General features: G+C 41.6%; 1 protein-coding gene across 6 annotated transcripts in view; it reads right to left on the bottom strand.

Moving 5' to 3' along the window:
* Positions 1-14,327, bottom strand: part of LOC100998227 (X-ray radiation resistance-associated protein 1) — a 30,529-nt gene that overhangs the window by 2,069 nt on the left and 14,133 nt on the right. For 2 of the 6 annotated variants that reach the window (XM_031661397.1, XM_031661399.1), the window contains exons 5-8: positions 11,399-11,470; positions 7,740-7,812; positions 4,781-4,889; positions 3,471-4,130 (exon numbers count right to left, since the gene is read on the bottom strand). In XM_031661397.1, coding sequence (XP_031517257.1) covers positions 3,854-4,130; positions 4,781-4,889; positions 7,740-7,812; positions 11,399-11,470 — 531 coding nt within the window. In that variant the 3' untranslated portion in view covers positions 3,471-3,853. Of the gene's footprint in view, positions 1-3,470; positions 4,131-4,780; positions 4,890-7,739; positions 7,813-11,398; positions 11,471-14,327 lie in introns of those variants that run through there. The other 4 variants (XR_004181279.1, XM_031661400.1, XM_031661401.1 and 1 more) reach the window with 3 other exon arrangements.

The following is a 14,327-nucleotide window of genomic DNA, read 5'->3' as shown; positions in this document are numbered from 1 at the left end:
ACAACAAACCCAAATTTTCACCCTATTGTCAACCAGCTTCTAACTGGCCTTCTGGATTCATTAGATAGTTGACTGGGGTCAAGGGGCCAAGGAGTCAATCAGAAAACTGTGTTTCTCTGCAGAGACAAAGAAAATCGGGATAAATGACATCTGTCCAATATTTGTTCTCCTTCTCCTAAGCCTCTGTAGACTCTATATATACAAGTTGGCTCCCTTTCATGCACCCCTATTTCTTATGTGCTTCCGTGTGCCCACCTCCTCAACATACACTGAAGTCTATTGAATGGGGTTGGTTTCAGCGCCTAATTCAATTGGTACAGGAGTAAGTCTTTGGTCAGCCACATCAGTATTACATAGTCAGACATATACACACTACAGGTTACCATCAGAGAAGGACTGGGTTTGGTCTGACTCTGCTGTAGTAATTAATTGATAGTTCTGCAGACCTGGGCGTAAGTCCTGACTAACCATGTGATATTAGGCAAATTACTTAATCTGGGTTTCCTTATCTGTAAAGTAGAAATAAGTGGTTCCTATGTAAATAAAGCCTTTATCCTGGAGTCTAGTATACAGTAAATGCTTAATGTTGGCTGTCATCATCATCATCATCATCCTTTCATTCCTCAACCCTATGCATAAGGCTTACTTTGCACCCATCCCTGCCCTTTAGGAGCTCCCAGCCTACTCAGCTAAATACATGTATATGTTCATTATGTAGCAATGCTACTGGGATAGATGTCTGAAGACAGACGAATCAGGACACAAAGGAAGGAAATGGTCAGTTCTACCAGGGGATCAGGACAGGCTTCACAGGGTAGGTAACATCTGAGCTGTCCTCAGAGACCAACAGGTATTCACCAAATTGTTGAGGGCAAAGACACATTCAGGGCAGCAAGTGGCATGTATGGAAGACAGGAGGCAGGAGGCAACCTTGCTTGTTCTGAGAACCATGAATAGTTTGGTTATGACTGAAGTCCATGGTATAAGAAATGGCTTGACACGACTAGCCAAGTATTACAGAAGCACCGAGTTCATGCCACCATGAGCAAATTCCAAGGTTTGAGGGTTCAGACAATGAGGTGATCCCACTTGGCTGGAGCAGAGAAGCCTACAGGAGGAAGACCTGGAAAGGTGCCCAAGATAAGCACAGGAAGAGGTGGGGAACATTCTCTCCCTCATACTCATGTGTGAACAGTCAGCCTACGGATTCTATCTGCCTCCTTAATATCTCTCATACTTGTTCCCTCCAATCTATTTTTTATACAGAAGCCAGAATGGTTTTTCTAAAATGCAGTTCTGACCCTACCACTTAGCTTAAAACCCTTCAATGAATCCCTACTCTCCATAAGGTTTAAACTCCTCAGCAAGTTTCCAAGGTTCTCCCCAGTCTCTTTTCTGCTACCCCTCCAGGTTCACATATCACTACACTCTACTGTGTCTCAGTCTCTATTCCAACCATACTGAGCTGTTTCATTAGCGTTCTAGCTCAGAAGCTGGCCTGGCCTACTGCTATTTTGTATAACCCATGAGCTAAGAATAATTTTTGCTTTTTTCTTTTTGAGACAGGATCTTATTCTGTCACCCCTGGTGTGAACATGGCTAGAGGGCAGTGGTATGAACATGGCTCACTGAAGCCTCAAGCTGCTAGGCTCAAGTGATCCTCCTGCCTCAGCTTCCTGTGGGTCCACGGGCATGCACAACCATGCTATTTTTTTTTTTAAATTTTTGTAGAGACATGGTCTTATTTTGTTCCCAGGCTGGTCTTGAACCCCTGGGCTCAAGCGATCCTCCTGCCCTGGCTTCCCAAAGTGCTGGGATTACAGGTGTGAGCCACCCTGCCCAGCCAATTTTTACATTTTTAAATGGTTGAAAAAATCAAAAAAAGAGTAAGAGTGTGTTTCATGTGTAAGTTATGTGAAGTTCAGATGTCAGCATCATGAAGTTTCAGGCTGGGCATGGTGGCTCATGCCTGTAATCCCAGCTCTTTGGGAGGCTGAAGTGGGCAGATCACTTGAGGCCAGGAGTTTGAGACTAGCCTGGTCAACAAGGTGAAACCTGTCTCTACCAAAAATACAAAAATTAGCTGGGTGTGGTGGTTCCCCCCTTTAGTTCTAGCTACTCGGGAGGCTGAGGCATGAGAATCGCTTGAACCCAGGAGGCAGAGGTTGCAGTAAGCCAAGATTGTGCCACTTACTCCAGCCTGGGTGACAGAGTGAGACTGTCTCAAAAAATTAATTAATTAATTAAAATAAATAAAGTTTTACTGGAACACAGCCATCCTCATTTCTCATTTGTATACATATTATCTATGGCTGTTTTCCATTATACAACAGCAGAGCTGACTAGTTATGATTAGTTTATGACCATATATTATTGTCTAAATATATATTGTCATATATATTTGATATAGCCTAAAATATTCACTGTCTGGCCTGCTGTACAGAAAAAGTTTGCTGACCTCATTCTAGCTGCTTTGACTATTTAATGTAGGATCCAAATTTGCTTTCTATAGAATTAAGTGCAATTCAAAGAAATGAATAGCCTTAGAATCATAGGCCACAGAATTTCAGAGCTGACCCAGAATTTACAGAGGGGAAATGTTAGTCCCAGAGAGGGTACAATGTTTGGCCAGGTAGGCATGGCAAAGTACTGGCAAAACCAAGACAAAAGAAGGTCTTCTGACTGCCAGGGCAGGGCTCCAGCTGAACCTTCTTCAGATCTATAATCTGAGAATCAAACCATGGCAAGTTAAGTTTTTCTAAATTGACTCCTGAAGAATTATTCTACTCTGGGCTTTTCCTCCTGGGGCAGCCTTTTTGGCAAACAAGAACAGAAGACTCCTAACCTGGCTACTACATCTGTTGAGTCACATCAAGTTTTATTACACATCAAAATATTCATTACTGTGAGCTGCAAATTCAGGATATTTGACAGGTTTATCCTTCTTCTTAGGGAGCCCTTGCAAATCACAGACAGATGAAAACAGATGGCTGGGCAAGAGATTTCCTGTTTTCATTTATATTCTGCATCTTAACTTTGGTCTGCTCTCTTATGTAAACACCCTTTCGTAAGGGTAGGTCTGTGGATAAATCATCTTCATCAGATGCAATCACACTATAAAGTAAGGCCTCCAAAAAAGTCACTCATGATCAATCACTAGATCCAAGCTAGTCAGTTGTGGGGTCAGAGCCTATAGTCATGCCTCCTCCCTTCAACCCACTGGCACTTGAAACAGGTTTGAAATGGTAGGGGAAGAAGACAAGATGCATGGTACAATGCACAACACAGGAGCTCAATGACTACTCTTTGAAAAAGTAGAACAAATAAATGGAAATTCTTAAGAAGCTCCCAGGCTAAAAGGTCAGGGACATGGCTCCCTGTATCTCTAGACCATCTGAAACCTGTTTCCTTCTGTCTATTCCAAAATCTACTATTAAATAGTTATTAACACAGAAAAAAAAATGCACCGGTTGTTGTAAACTTTCTATTTTATTCGACTTTCAAGAGCTTTGCTTCCTGGACAAGTGTGAGGACTACTTTTGTCCCAAATCATAGTAAATTACTGTTATCTTCAATATGACTTGAGACCATGGAGAGAAGGTTCCACTACAGTCAGCAGAATATGCTTTAAAAATGCAAAGACATATAATCCAATTTAAGAAGATGGCTATTCCAACAGCTTAAAACCTTTTAAAGCTTTGGCATATGAAGGCCATCAACTCTGAAAAACTCACTCTTGTAGAAGGTTCCCCTCACTGACAACAACAGGTTAAGTGAGGCTTTTGTGAAGAATGGCTGACCCTTGATGTTTGCTGATGAAATCATTTAAGTTAATAGCTCTTTGGGGTCGACCTCAAGGTTCATGATGTGCAGACATTTTGCTGAGATTTGACTCTGAAACGCTTCTACTCCAGCATGTGGAGAAGAGTCTATTACTCAGTGAGTGAGCATGGCCAGATGCCCAGCCCCACACGTGGCTCCAACTCTGTTGTCCTTTACTGTCCACATATGCAGTGACTCTCAGGTAGTGACAAAGCTTTGTTCCTTTGTAAAAAGTGACCCACAAGTCTTCATGAAAGCTGAAGAAGTAATCAACTTGAACTATGAGGACATGTGCAGAAAATGCATGGCTATGGGAAAATTTAGGAGAAAACCAAGAATGCAAACAAAATTTTCTGTATTTTCTAATTTGGGGTTTGAAGAACAGCTGTGAATGTACAAATGTTCAAGACTCTGTTGCTGATGCCATTGAATCCCTATTCATACTCATCTCCGAGGTTATGGACTAAGCCTATAGCCTGCTCTATCCCAGCCACTGAGACTGATTCAGCTCACTTAGACCACAAGGAGACTCTGGAATGAGTCTATAATATCTCTAGTTGAGCCGATCCAATCTGCTGCACCTAGCTCTTAAGCTCCATGGCTCCTCAACCCCCACTAGATCCAGATCTCCCCTCAAAACTCTCCCTCCTATAATATTCTGTTTTTAAAACTTTTCCGCACAGACTCCCTTGGACATGACCTTTGGCATTTATTTTCCAGGACCATGCACCATGGTTAAGTCTTTGGTATCAACTATTTGCTGCCACTTCTACCGTCACCACCACCTCCATCACTATCACTGCCCTTACAACCCCCACCCCCACCTTCCCTGGAGGCCAGCAATGAAGCAAGGGCCTGGCTGTACAGGCCCAGCAAGCCCCTTCCCAACACTTATAATCAGTAAAGCTCTATACTCATTCCTTACAGGGGAACTTGGTGGGCACCAAAAACTTCCTACCTCCAACTTACTTCCAATAACTTAAAGTCTCCATATTTCACGTAGATAGTTTTGATGCCATTAAATGCGAGATCCAGTTCCTTTAGGGCTGGAAACGTGTGAAATGCCTCTACATGGGGAGGAGAAAGACAGTCTGCAGTTTGTAAAGGACTTAAGAGAAAGATATTAATAATTACCATTTACTGTGTTCCTACTGGGTTAGGCCAGGCACTGTATAAGGTACTCTTCATACATGGCCTCTAAATCTCCAACAACGCAGAAAAATAGGGATTACTACTTCCATTCTATGGCTGACTAAGCCTCAGCCAAACTAAGTGATTTGCCAGAATGAAATTGCTGGTAAGTGAAAGAGCCAAGGATTGAATCTAAGTCTGCTCAACAGCAAAGCACATTTAAAAAATTATCTTTATTAATCCTGATTACAAAAATTAAAACATAACTAAGAAAAACAAACATCATAGAAAAATAAAAAGTTCTGTTTAATCCCAACATCCAGAGACAAGTATTAAAAGTTGCATATATAGCACTCAACTTTTTCTCATGTATATATCAAAATACACACACATACCTCTTTTAACAAAAATAGAGTCATTCTGTACACATTGTACTGACTTGCTTTTTCCCTTAACAATATAACTTAAAGATTATTTCATGTCAAAACATATAGATATGCCTACTGTCTCTTGATGTTTTACTGTATAGATATATGCTAGTTTACTAATCCATTTCCCTATTGATAGCCTTTAGGCTATATGAATAAAAGGTAAGGAACTATATGAATAAAAGTTTCTCTCTCTGAATGAGAACTGAACTTTTTCTAGCCCTGTTCCTCTGGTAACCTGAAACCAATGGTATAGTAACTGCATTTCCAGGCAGTATCACTTGTGGTAAAAATCACCCTAGGTTGGTAAATTACATCTGGGCTAGGAGAAACTGTAAATGAATGATAGACGCCTGAAAGGGGCACCATAATTTTGGGCTTCCCTATGTGTAGTGATTCCTATAATTGGACATATCCTTTGCAGAAACTCTAGGAGCTATGCCTATAAGTGTTTCAATGTATATTGGCTCCTGTGGCGAATGAGATTTCTAAGCCAGGGTGGCTTTTGCATCCACCCAATGACAGTTTCACTGTCTTGTACCCGAGCTGACACTGGGGGTCGGGAGGAGGGGCACAAAGAATGCCTCATGGATGGCTTTGGGAACTCTACTGAAGAGAAACTCCTGATGCTGGCAGTACTGGCATTCTGTGTGGAATTACTTAGAGCCTTCTAAGTGAACCTGATGTTAAATATAGCCCATGGTAGTCTTGTAAGTCAGAATGTTCAGTAGAACCTAATAAAGGCTGCTTTGTGAGTATTTCTGGATGTTTCCAATGAGCAGCCTTGTACGAGTGTGTTTCTATAGAATAATTTCCTGGAAGTAAAGCTACTAGATTAAAGGCAATGACTATTTTAAATTTTAAGAAACATTACCAAATTACCTCCAAGATGTTACATCAATGACTGTACTGCCACAGTTCAATGCAAGAATATCCATTTCCCTACCAATGCTGGCTGTCATCAGCCCTTTTCACTTCTGCCAATATTTGACAGGCAGAAAACAGTATCTTGATCCATTGTAATTATCAGTGAGGTTGAACATCTTTTCATATACCTATTGGCCTTTGTATTTCAAGCCCAAGCTCCTGACAGAACACCCTGTCTCCTAAAGGGCAGGACCTCATCATATGCTTCTTTGAAAACAATCTTCAAACTCAGTGCAACAAAACTGAACTTATCCTATTTCCCTCTGACCTGCCTTTTCTCTAGTGTGCTGTGCCCTGTCTCAGTGAAATGCCCCCTTGATTCCTCCCTCTCCTTACATCCCTATCAGTCTATCAGTTACCAAGTCCTGTGGTTTCTACTCCTTCTAAACCAATCTTAATCTCTCTCTCTCTCTCTCTCTCTCTCTCTCTTCTCAATCCTCTGCATGCTTCTTGTCATAATCCTGGCTCAGGCCTCATCTCCACTCCCCTAAAAACCTGAAATAATCTCCCAGGTTTCCTGGCCTCCATCTTCTTCTTATCTTATAATCCACTCTCCTCACAACTGCCACTGAGCTTCTCTATTTAAAACCCTTCCAAGGCTCTCTTTCACCTGTAGCACTAAGTCCAATTCACTCCTGGTCCTTGATAATCCAGTCACTGCCAATCTCTCTAGTTTCATTTGTCCCCCACATGCTTCCCTGGCAAACATACAAAACCTCTTCAGTCTTCCTGATCAGGTGCTGCCATTCCACATCTGCTCCAGCAGCCAGAAATGCCTTCTTACCTTCTAGTTCCTGAATCACTCCTATTCATTTTTTTGGTCTCAGCTTAGGTGCTCCTCTTCTCAGAAGTTCCTCCTGACACTCTGGCCTGGCTTGAAGTCCCACATATATGCTTGCATAATATTTCCTGATTCTCTCTTTCACTGCTCTCCCCTCATTCTGCTCTAACTATCTGTATCTGAGTCCATCTCTCTCACCAAACCACAAGCTCACCAGAGCAGGACTGGATGCACTCATTTCTAAAAGCCAAATATTCACATAGTCCTAATACCCAGCAGGGGTCGCTGTGGATTTGCTGAATAACAGAAGGCTTTATGCTCACACAGGAGCACTTTACAGGCTTAGAAACATTTTTATACACCCATCTCATATGAGCCTGTGAGGTATCCTGCAATGGGAGGAAAAAAAGAAGGGAATTACCCCCATTGACAGATAGAAAAGTAGCAGATCACAGAAAAATGTTCTAAGTAGGTAGCGCCAGAGCAGGACTGGAATAGAGGTCTTTATGCTCTCCAGGACCCAGCCTATTGTACCCCAAAAAAGAGATGTGCGGCCAATCATGGATGGATAGATAGACAAATCCTCAGACCTGTGAATGGCTGTGCTGGCTAAGAGGAGGAAGAGAGCTTTCAAGAAAGAAAAAGCTTACCTAGAGGCAGCAGGTTTTCTGAGGCATTGATATAAATCACAGAATGAAAATGCTTGAAGTCATTTTCCTTAGCCTGTAGGAAAGCATTTCAGGAAAAAAAAAAAAAAAAAAAAAAATCGACAAGATTAGTTCCCTGCCTAAAAGCCTTGCTGAAGCTTCAGGGCCACTGTCAGAAGGAACAAACACCTAAAGGAATAAGGGACATCCTTAGCACAAGAGCAGCCACTTGAGTGCTGTAAGCGTTTTCCTTTTTTCCACTATGAAACATTTCAAATGTACAGAAAAGTATACTGAATGACACTCTGAAGACCCATATCACCACTATCCAGATGTATGTATTTAATACAGCTGAATATTTTTCTGTCTTTGCTTTAAATTTCCTTAAAGAAAATATTATATAGGGTGAACCACCACCATTACCACCCCGTCCATGTATCCCCTCACTAATCCCATAACAGCTATCCTGAATTGGAGACTATCATTCCCATAGTTGGTAGTTTTTGTTTGTTTGCTTGTTTGTTTGTTTTTGAGACAGGGTCTCACTTCCATTGTGCAGACTGGAGTGCAGTGACACAATCTGGGCTCACTCCAGCCTTGACTTCCCCAGCTTGGGTGATCCTTCCACCTCAGCCTCTTGAGTTGCTAGGACTGCAGGCACACGCCACCAAGACTGGCTATTCTTTTTTGTATTTTTAGCTGAGATGGGGTTTTGCCATGATTTCCAGGCTGGTCTCGAACTCCTAGGCTTAAGTGATCCACCCGCCTCAGCCAAAAAAAAGAGAAACCCAGTAGAAAAATAGACAATAGATAAATATGTTAGTATACAGAAGAGGAACTTGAAAGGCCAGCAAATACAGGAAAAGATATTCAGCCTCATAAGTAATCAGGAAAATGCAGTGCCTTTTTACAATAATCACTTTTCCCAAAGTGCTAGGATTACAGGTGTTAGCCACTGCACTCAGCTCCCATACCTTTTTTATACTTATATTACACACGTGTGTGTGTATCTATCAACTATATATAATGCTAGATACAGATACTAAAACTTTACATTAAATGCAATAATATTGTAGGTATCATTCTGCAACCTGCCTTTTCACTCAACACTGTTTTTGAGATTTACCTGTGTCGATACATGCAGCTTTTGAAATTTACATATGTTGACAGATGTGGTTCTAGTTCGGTCTTTTTTTTTTTTTCTTTTCTTTTGAGACAAAGTCTCGCTCTGTCACTCAGGTTGGAGTGCAATGGTGCAATCTTGGCTCACTGCAACCTCACCTCCTGGGTTCAAGCAATTCTCCGGCCTCAGCCTCCCAAGTAGGTGGGATTACAGGTGTCTGCCACCATGCCCGGCTAATTTTTGTATTTTTAGTAGGGACAAGGTTTCACCATGTTGGCCAGGCTGGTCTCAAACTCCTGACCTCAAGTGATCCTCCTACCTCAGCCTCCCAAATTGCTAGGATTACAGGCATGAGCCACCACGCCTGGCCCCAGTTCAACCATTTTAATTCCTGTACAATATTCCATTGTTTGAATATATTGCAAGTTTATTCATTCCCATTTAGTCTGTTTCCAAATTTTATTACAAACAATGATATAATTAATATTCTAATACACACCTCCTCATCATAAGAGTTTCTTTAATGATATACTCCTATCAAGCTGTGGGGAATACACAGCTTTATGAGATGGTACCACATTGTTCTCAAAAGTAGTTAAAACAATTTATAGTCCTACCTGCAGTGTATGAGAAGTTCTATTTCTTTAAATCCTTGCAACTGGCATTATAAAACTTTAATTTTTTCCAGTCTGATTATTATAAAAAGGCACTGCATTTTCCTGATTACTTATGAGGCTGAGTATCTTTTCCTATATTTGCTGGCCTTTCAAGTTCCTCTTCTGTATACTAACATATTTATCTATTGTCTATTTTTCTACTGGGTTTCTCTTTTTTCCTATTGTTTTGTAGGAGCTCTTGACATATTCTGGATCCTAATACCTTTTGGTTATATTACTTGCTAATATCTTATCCTAGCCTCAGCTTATCTTTTACCTTTGTTTATGGTAACTTTTGTTAGATAGATATTTTTAATTAAATTTCACAGACATTTTCCTTTATGGTTTAACCACAAAGCTAGCAAGCATCCACTCATCCCGTGGGTCTCAGCTAAGCTACCACCCTCTCCAGGGTGTGTTTCCTGTGTAAGGCTGAGTCAGGGGCCTGTCCTCTGAGGTCATATTCAGCACTCTCGTGTTTCTCTCATTGGCTGCATTAGCTAGTCCCGTCTAACTCCACATCCATCTAAGCCCAGCCTCCTCCCTCCCTACTGGACTATATGCTCCAGAGGGTAGGCAGTGTCTGAGCCACCTCTATACCCTCCAGCAAATAGCACAGAGACACACCAGGCCTCAGTAATGTTTGGTGAGCAGGTGAGTGAATAAGTAAAAGAAGAACAGATGGTATCCAATGAGGGGACTGAGCTTTGGCCAGCCATGTTGTAGCCCTCACAAGCTGAATTAACAGAGACCTCTGAAATCTTCTTCTACGACTTTGTCTCACTGTTATATGTGAACTATATGTTATAATCTCCAGGACCATGTGCTGGCCTAGAATGGACGGCCTCTTAGCCACAAGATGAATATATTTCTATGGCTAACCTGTCCCGAAGTAACTCAATTCTGAAAACATGAGTACTAAATGAAGTGAAGCAGAACCCTGTTAAAGGAGCAGTCTGCTCTACCACAAACTTGGCCATTCTGTGGGTTAGAGCCTCTACTCTATGGTTTATACAAGTAATCTCTCTTGGTATGCCACGAAAGCCTACATGCCAAAGATGTATGTTATAATATCCCGTATACACACTGGCTAATGGTGGGTAACAAATATGGCTCCAAGCTGCCTATAAGCCAACACAAAGAAAGAAACATGATTCATTGCATGAGTCACAGCACCTGTAAGTTAGGAATGAACCAGCTTCTTGGGAAAACCATTACAATCCCTGGCATTGAAACTTAAGAAATGTCTTTTGTAGGCTCTTGTGATGGGAACTCAGTGTCACACAATGAATTATGTACCCACAAAATTACATGGCAAATTCGAAACCAGTTTCATAAGGCAATTTTCTTTTTTTTTTGAGACAGAGTCTCGCTCTGTCACCCAGGCTAGAGTGCACCGGCACGATCTTGGCTCACTGCAACCTCCGCCTCCGGGATTCAAGCAATTCTCTGCCCCAGCCTCCCGAGTAGCTGAGATTACAGGCACCCGCCACCATGCCCAGCTAATTTTTTGTATTTTTAGTAGAGATGGGGTTTCACCATCTTGGCCAGGCTGGTCTTGAGCTCCTGACCTCATGATCCACCTGCCTCGGCCTCCCAAAGTGCTGGGATTACAGATGTGAGCTACCGTGCCTGGCCCGTAAGGCAACTTTCTTTAATTCATGTCAAATGGGACAAGGACAATATAAAATTTGTAGCAAAAATTTGTGTCTGAATATTGTTTCTACCCAATAAATCCTTGTCTGACCCTCCTCTCCCTCCTTCTATGTGACCAGATTTCCAGTCCCTATGGACTCTGGAGGTGCAAGAGACAAACCACAACAGACAGGTGCACCATCTCAAGTCTGGCTCACCCCAATCACATCTTTGCTGGCAGACCTCACCTTGGAGAACTTCAGGCCACTGACATTAACAGTGCACAGATCTGATGGCTTCCTCACACAGTGGTGCTTTAGCTGGAACATAATACAAAGAGTTGGCTCTTAAGGCCCCTACAAAGTTTAATCTATTATCGTTCAGCCTTCTCTTTTTGGGCAATCTTTTGTACTTGTCATAATTTGTTTGCTTGTTCATTCATTCATTCATTATTCATCCATTCATTCACCAAATATTTACCAAACACTAAATTGGGCCATATGCTTTGCTGAATACATTAACAAACTTCCTTCTAATCCTAACTAAGCCCTTTGACATAAGTAAGATTATCTCCCCTTTTTAATGAGAAAAACAAGGTTAAAAGAGGTAATGTGCCTTGCCAAAAAATGGTACCACAGTTAGCAAGTGACAGATCTTACTAATCCAAATCTGTAATCACTAAACTCTACGCACTTTTGACTACCATATGTCACCTGACATAATTTAAAAGTTAGAGGTAAATTTTAGCTTTGGAGCTTCCATTTATATTTAATCAAACCTCATTCTTTTTTTGCTAATTATTTATTTATGGTACCCACTATGTTTAGGCACTAAAAGGCATTGGGAAGACAATGAAGAAAAAGCAGAGACATTCCATAACCTCATAGAGCTTACAGTGTCATGGGAAGCCAAGTAGCAAGTATGTATTTATAAATATGATAAATATTTTAAAGGAGAAATTCAAGATGCTATAAGAGATATAACAGGAGGTCCTAACCTCAGTCTGAATGAGGAAATATTTACTTGAGGAAGTAATATTTCAGAGACCTAAGAGCTAAATAGGTCTCATGAAAGTGGGTAGTAGGGATTATGAAGTCTACCAAGGCAGGAAAAAGCAAGGTGCTTCTGAGAGGATGAAAAACAAGATAAGGTTAGTGAGACGGCCATTAGGTCATGAGTCCACGCTGGCTCTGCAAAGGAGCGTGGATTTTATCCTACAACAAATGGAAAGCAGATTTTTAGTAGGGGGCTGATAGTAATTTTATAAAAATTGTAACGTCAGCTACACATAGACATATCAGACAGATTACATCACGTAGATGAGAAGACAGGAGAGGAAGGGGAAAGACCAATGTACCAGATTGGTTAATTACTTTCCTAATAACCACTACTCCTTCCTTGTTAAAGAACACCGGTGTTATTCACATTTCTCCAAATGGAATGTTCTTAAGCCACAGCTCCAGGCAGTAAGTCTTGATCTGTATAAACCAATCATGGAGGTCTCATTCCCCTAACTCATAACTGTTTGGGCATGTGACATAGGTCTAGATAATGAGATACTGGTTGCTTGGTGTTGGGGAGGGGGACCGGTTTTGGAAAGCATTTTCTTACTTCTGAAAAGACATTAGACAGTAGCAATCCCTTCTCTACTTCAGGATGTTATCTTCTGTATGTGATGACCAGAATTGCTGCAGCCATCTCAGGATCATGAAGGCAATCAGTCCAAGAGGACAAGGTAACATGTAAAATGGCACAGTAGAAAGACAGAAGCCTTGCAAGACATCATTAATCCAGTAAACTAATCTACCCTAACCAACGCCTCTGGCTTTTTAGGTGAAATAAAAGCATCCTAATTGGCTCACAACAGATAGAAAACGTTTGAATTAGTCCAATAAGAGATGATGGTGGCCCAGATGAGGGTCATGACAGTCAAGACGAGAAAACAGATTTGAAAACTATTTTGTAAAAGTGCCAGGACTTGGTAAAAGTTGGGGTGGGGACAGTGTGGGAGAGGCAAATGTCAAGGAAAACCTCAGGTACTGGCTTGGCGATGGGGTAGATAGTAGTGCCAACAGAGACAGTAAAGTAGATACTGGAAAAGAGATCTGTTTTGGGATTTGGAGTAGGAGCATTGGTGCTGTAATTCAACTGTCAATGAAACATTCAAGTGGAACCATCCAATAGGCAGAGTGGATACCCCATAACTCTGAGAAACATCCCTATTGCTCCTGCCTCCCACAGTGGCAAAAGTCATATTTATTGAATGTGGGAATGTATAAGTATTTGGAAACAATGGAAGAAAAAAAGGCCACTATGGGAAGTGTTTCTGCCCCTTCTCAGTATTATTATTTCAGTCCTCCTCATTCCCAATGAGAAGTGGACATAATAATGAAACTGATTCCACAGGACTGCAAAAAGCTTATACTACCCACTTGAAGTGAGATGAAACCAACAAAGGTCTCTTTCAACATCTGATCTATGCAAACACCCATCTCTTGGGAACCACAGCAGAATCTGGAAACAAAGCAGGCAGCCAGGGAGTTCTTAGGGAGCTATAAGAACTGGACGGCACATTAATATTGATTTACAAAATACATCCTTCTTAGCAAAGCCACTGAGGCATTTCTCAGAGCAGACGTGAAACTACCTGGCTGGTTTCCAACACAGCCACCCCAGTCCTCTTTGTAAAGCCTGCCCCGGGCACTAAGTAGTATCTGGTGAGCTCCCCTAGCTTTCAGCCAGACACTAAAGTCAAAGGACAAAGGCTGTGGGAGAGCAGGATCTCCCCAGTCCCACTCGATCCTGTAGAGATTGCCCCAATGAGCAGAGCAGGAATCTCTCAACCCTACTAGGTGCTGGAATGCAATTTTCAATTGACTGTTTCCCCTGACCTGCTCCTTTGCCTCTCCAACTTAGTAAGAGTTTTTACCTCATATAATGTAAAAGTACAGGCTTTGGAGTCAGTAGACCAGAGTTCTAATCCTGGATCAGCCATTTACTAGCTGTGGAACCTCAGCCAAGGCAAATTACCTCTTGGAGCCTCAGTTTTCCCAACTGCCCAATGGCAACAACACAAAAGGGATGACAATACCTATCTTACTAGGTAGCTGTCAAGAAAGCTTCACATGTCAAGAAACTTTTGGGTCCCTTCATTATCCTGGCTGTATTCAATTTGCC

The sequence above is a fragment of the Papio anubis genome, unplaced genomic scaffold, assembly GCF_008728515.1.
Source record: "Papio anubis isolate 15944 unplaced genomic scaffold, Panubis1.0 scaffold145, whole genome shotgun sequence".
Classification (NCBI taxonomy): Eukaryota; Metazoa; Chordata; class Mammalia; order Primates; family Cercopithecidae; genus Papio; species Papio anubis.
This window is presented reverse-complemented; position numbering and strand designations above follow the sequence as displayed.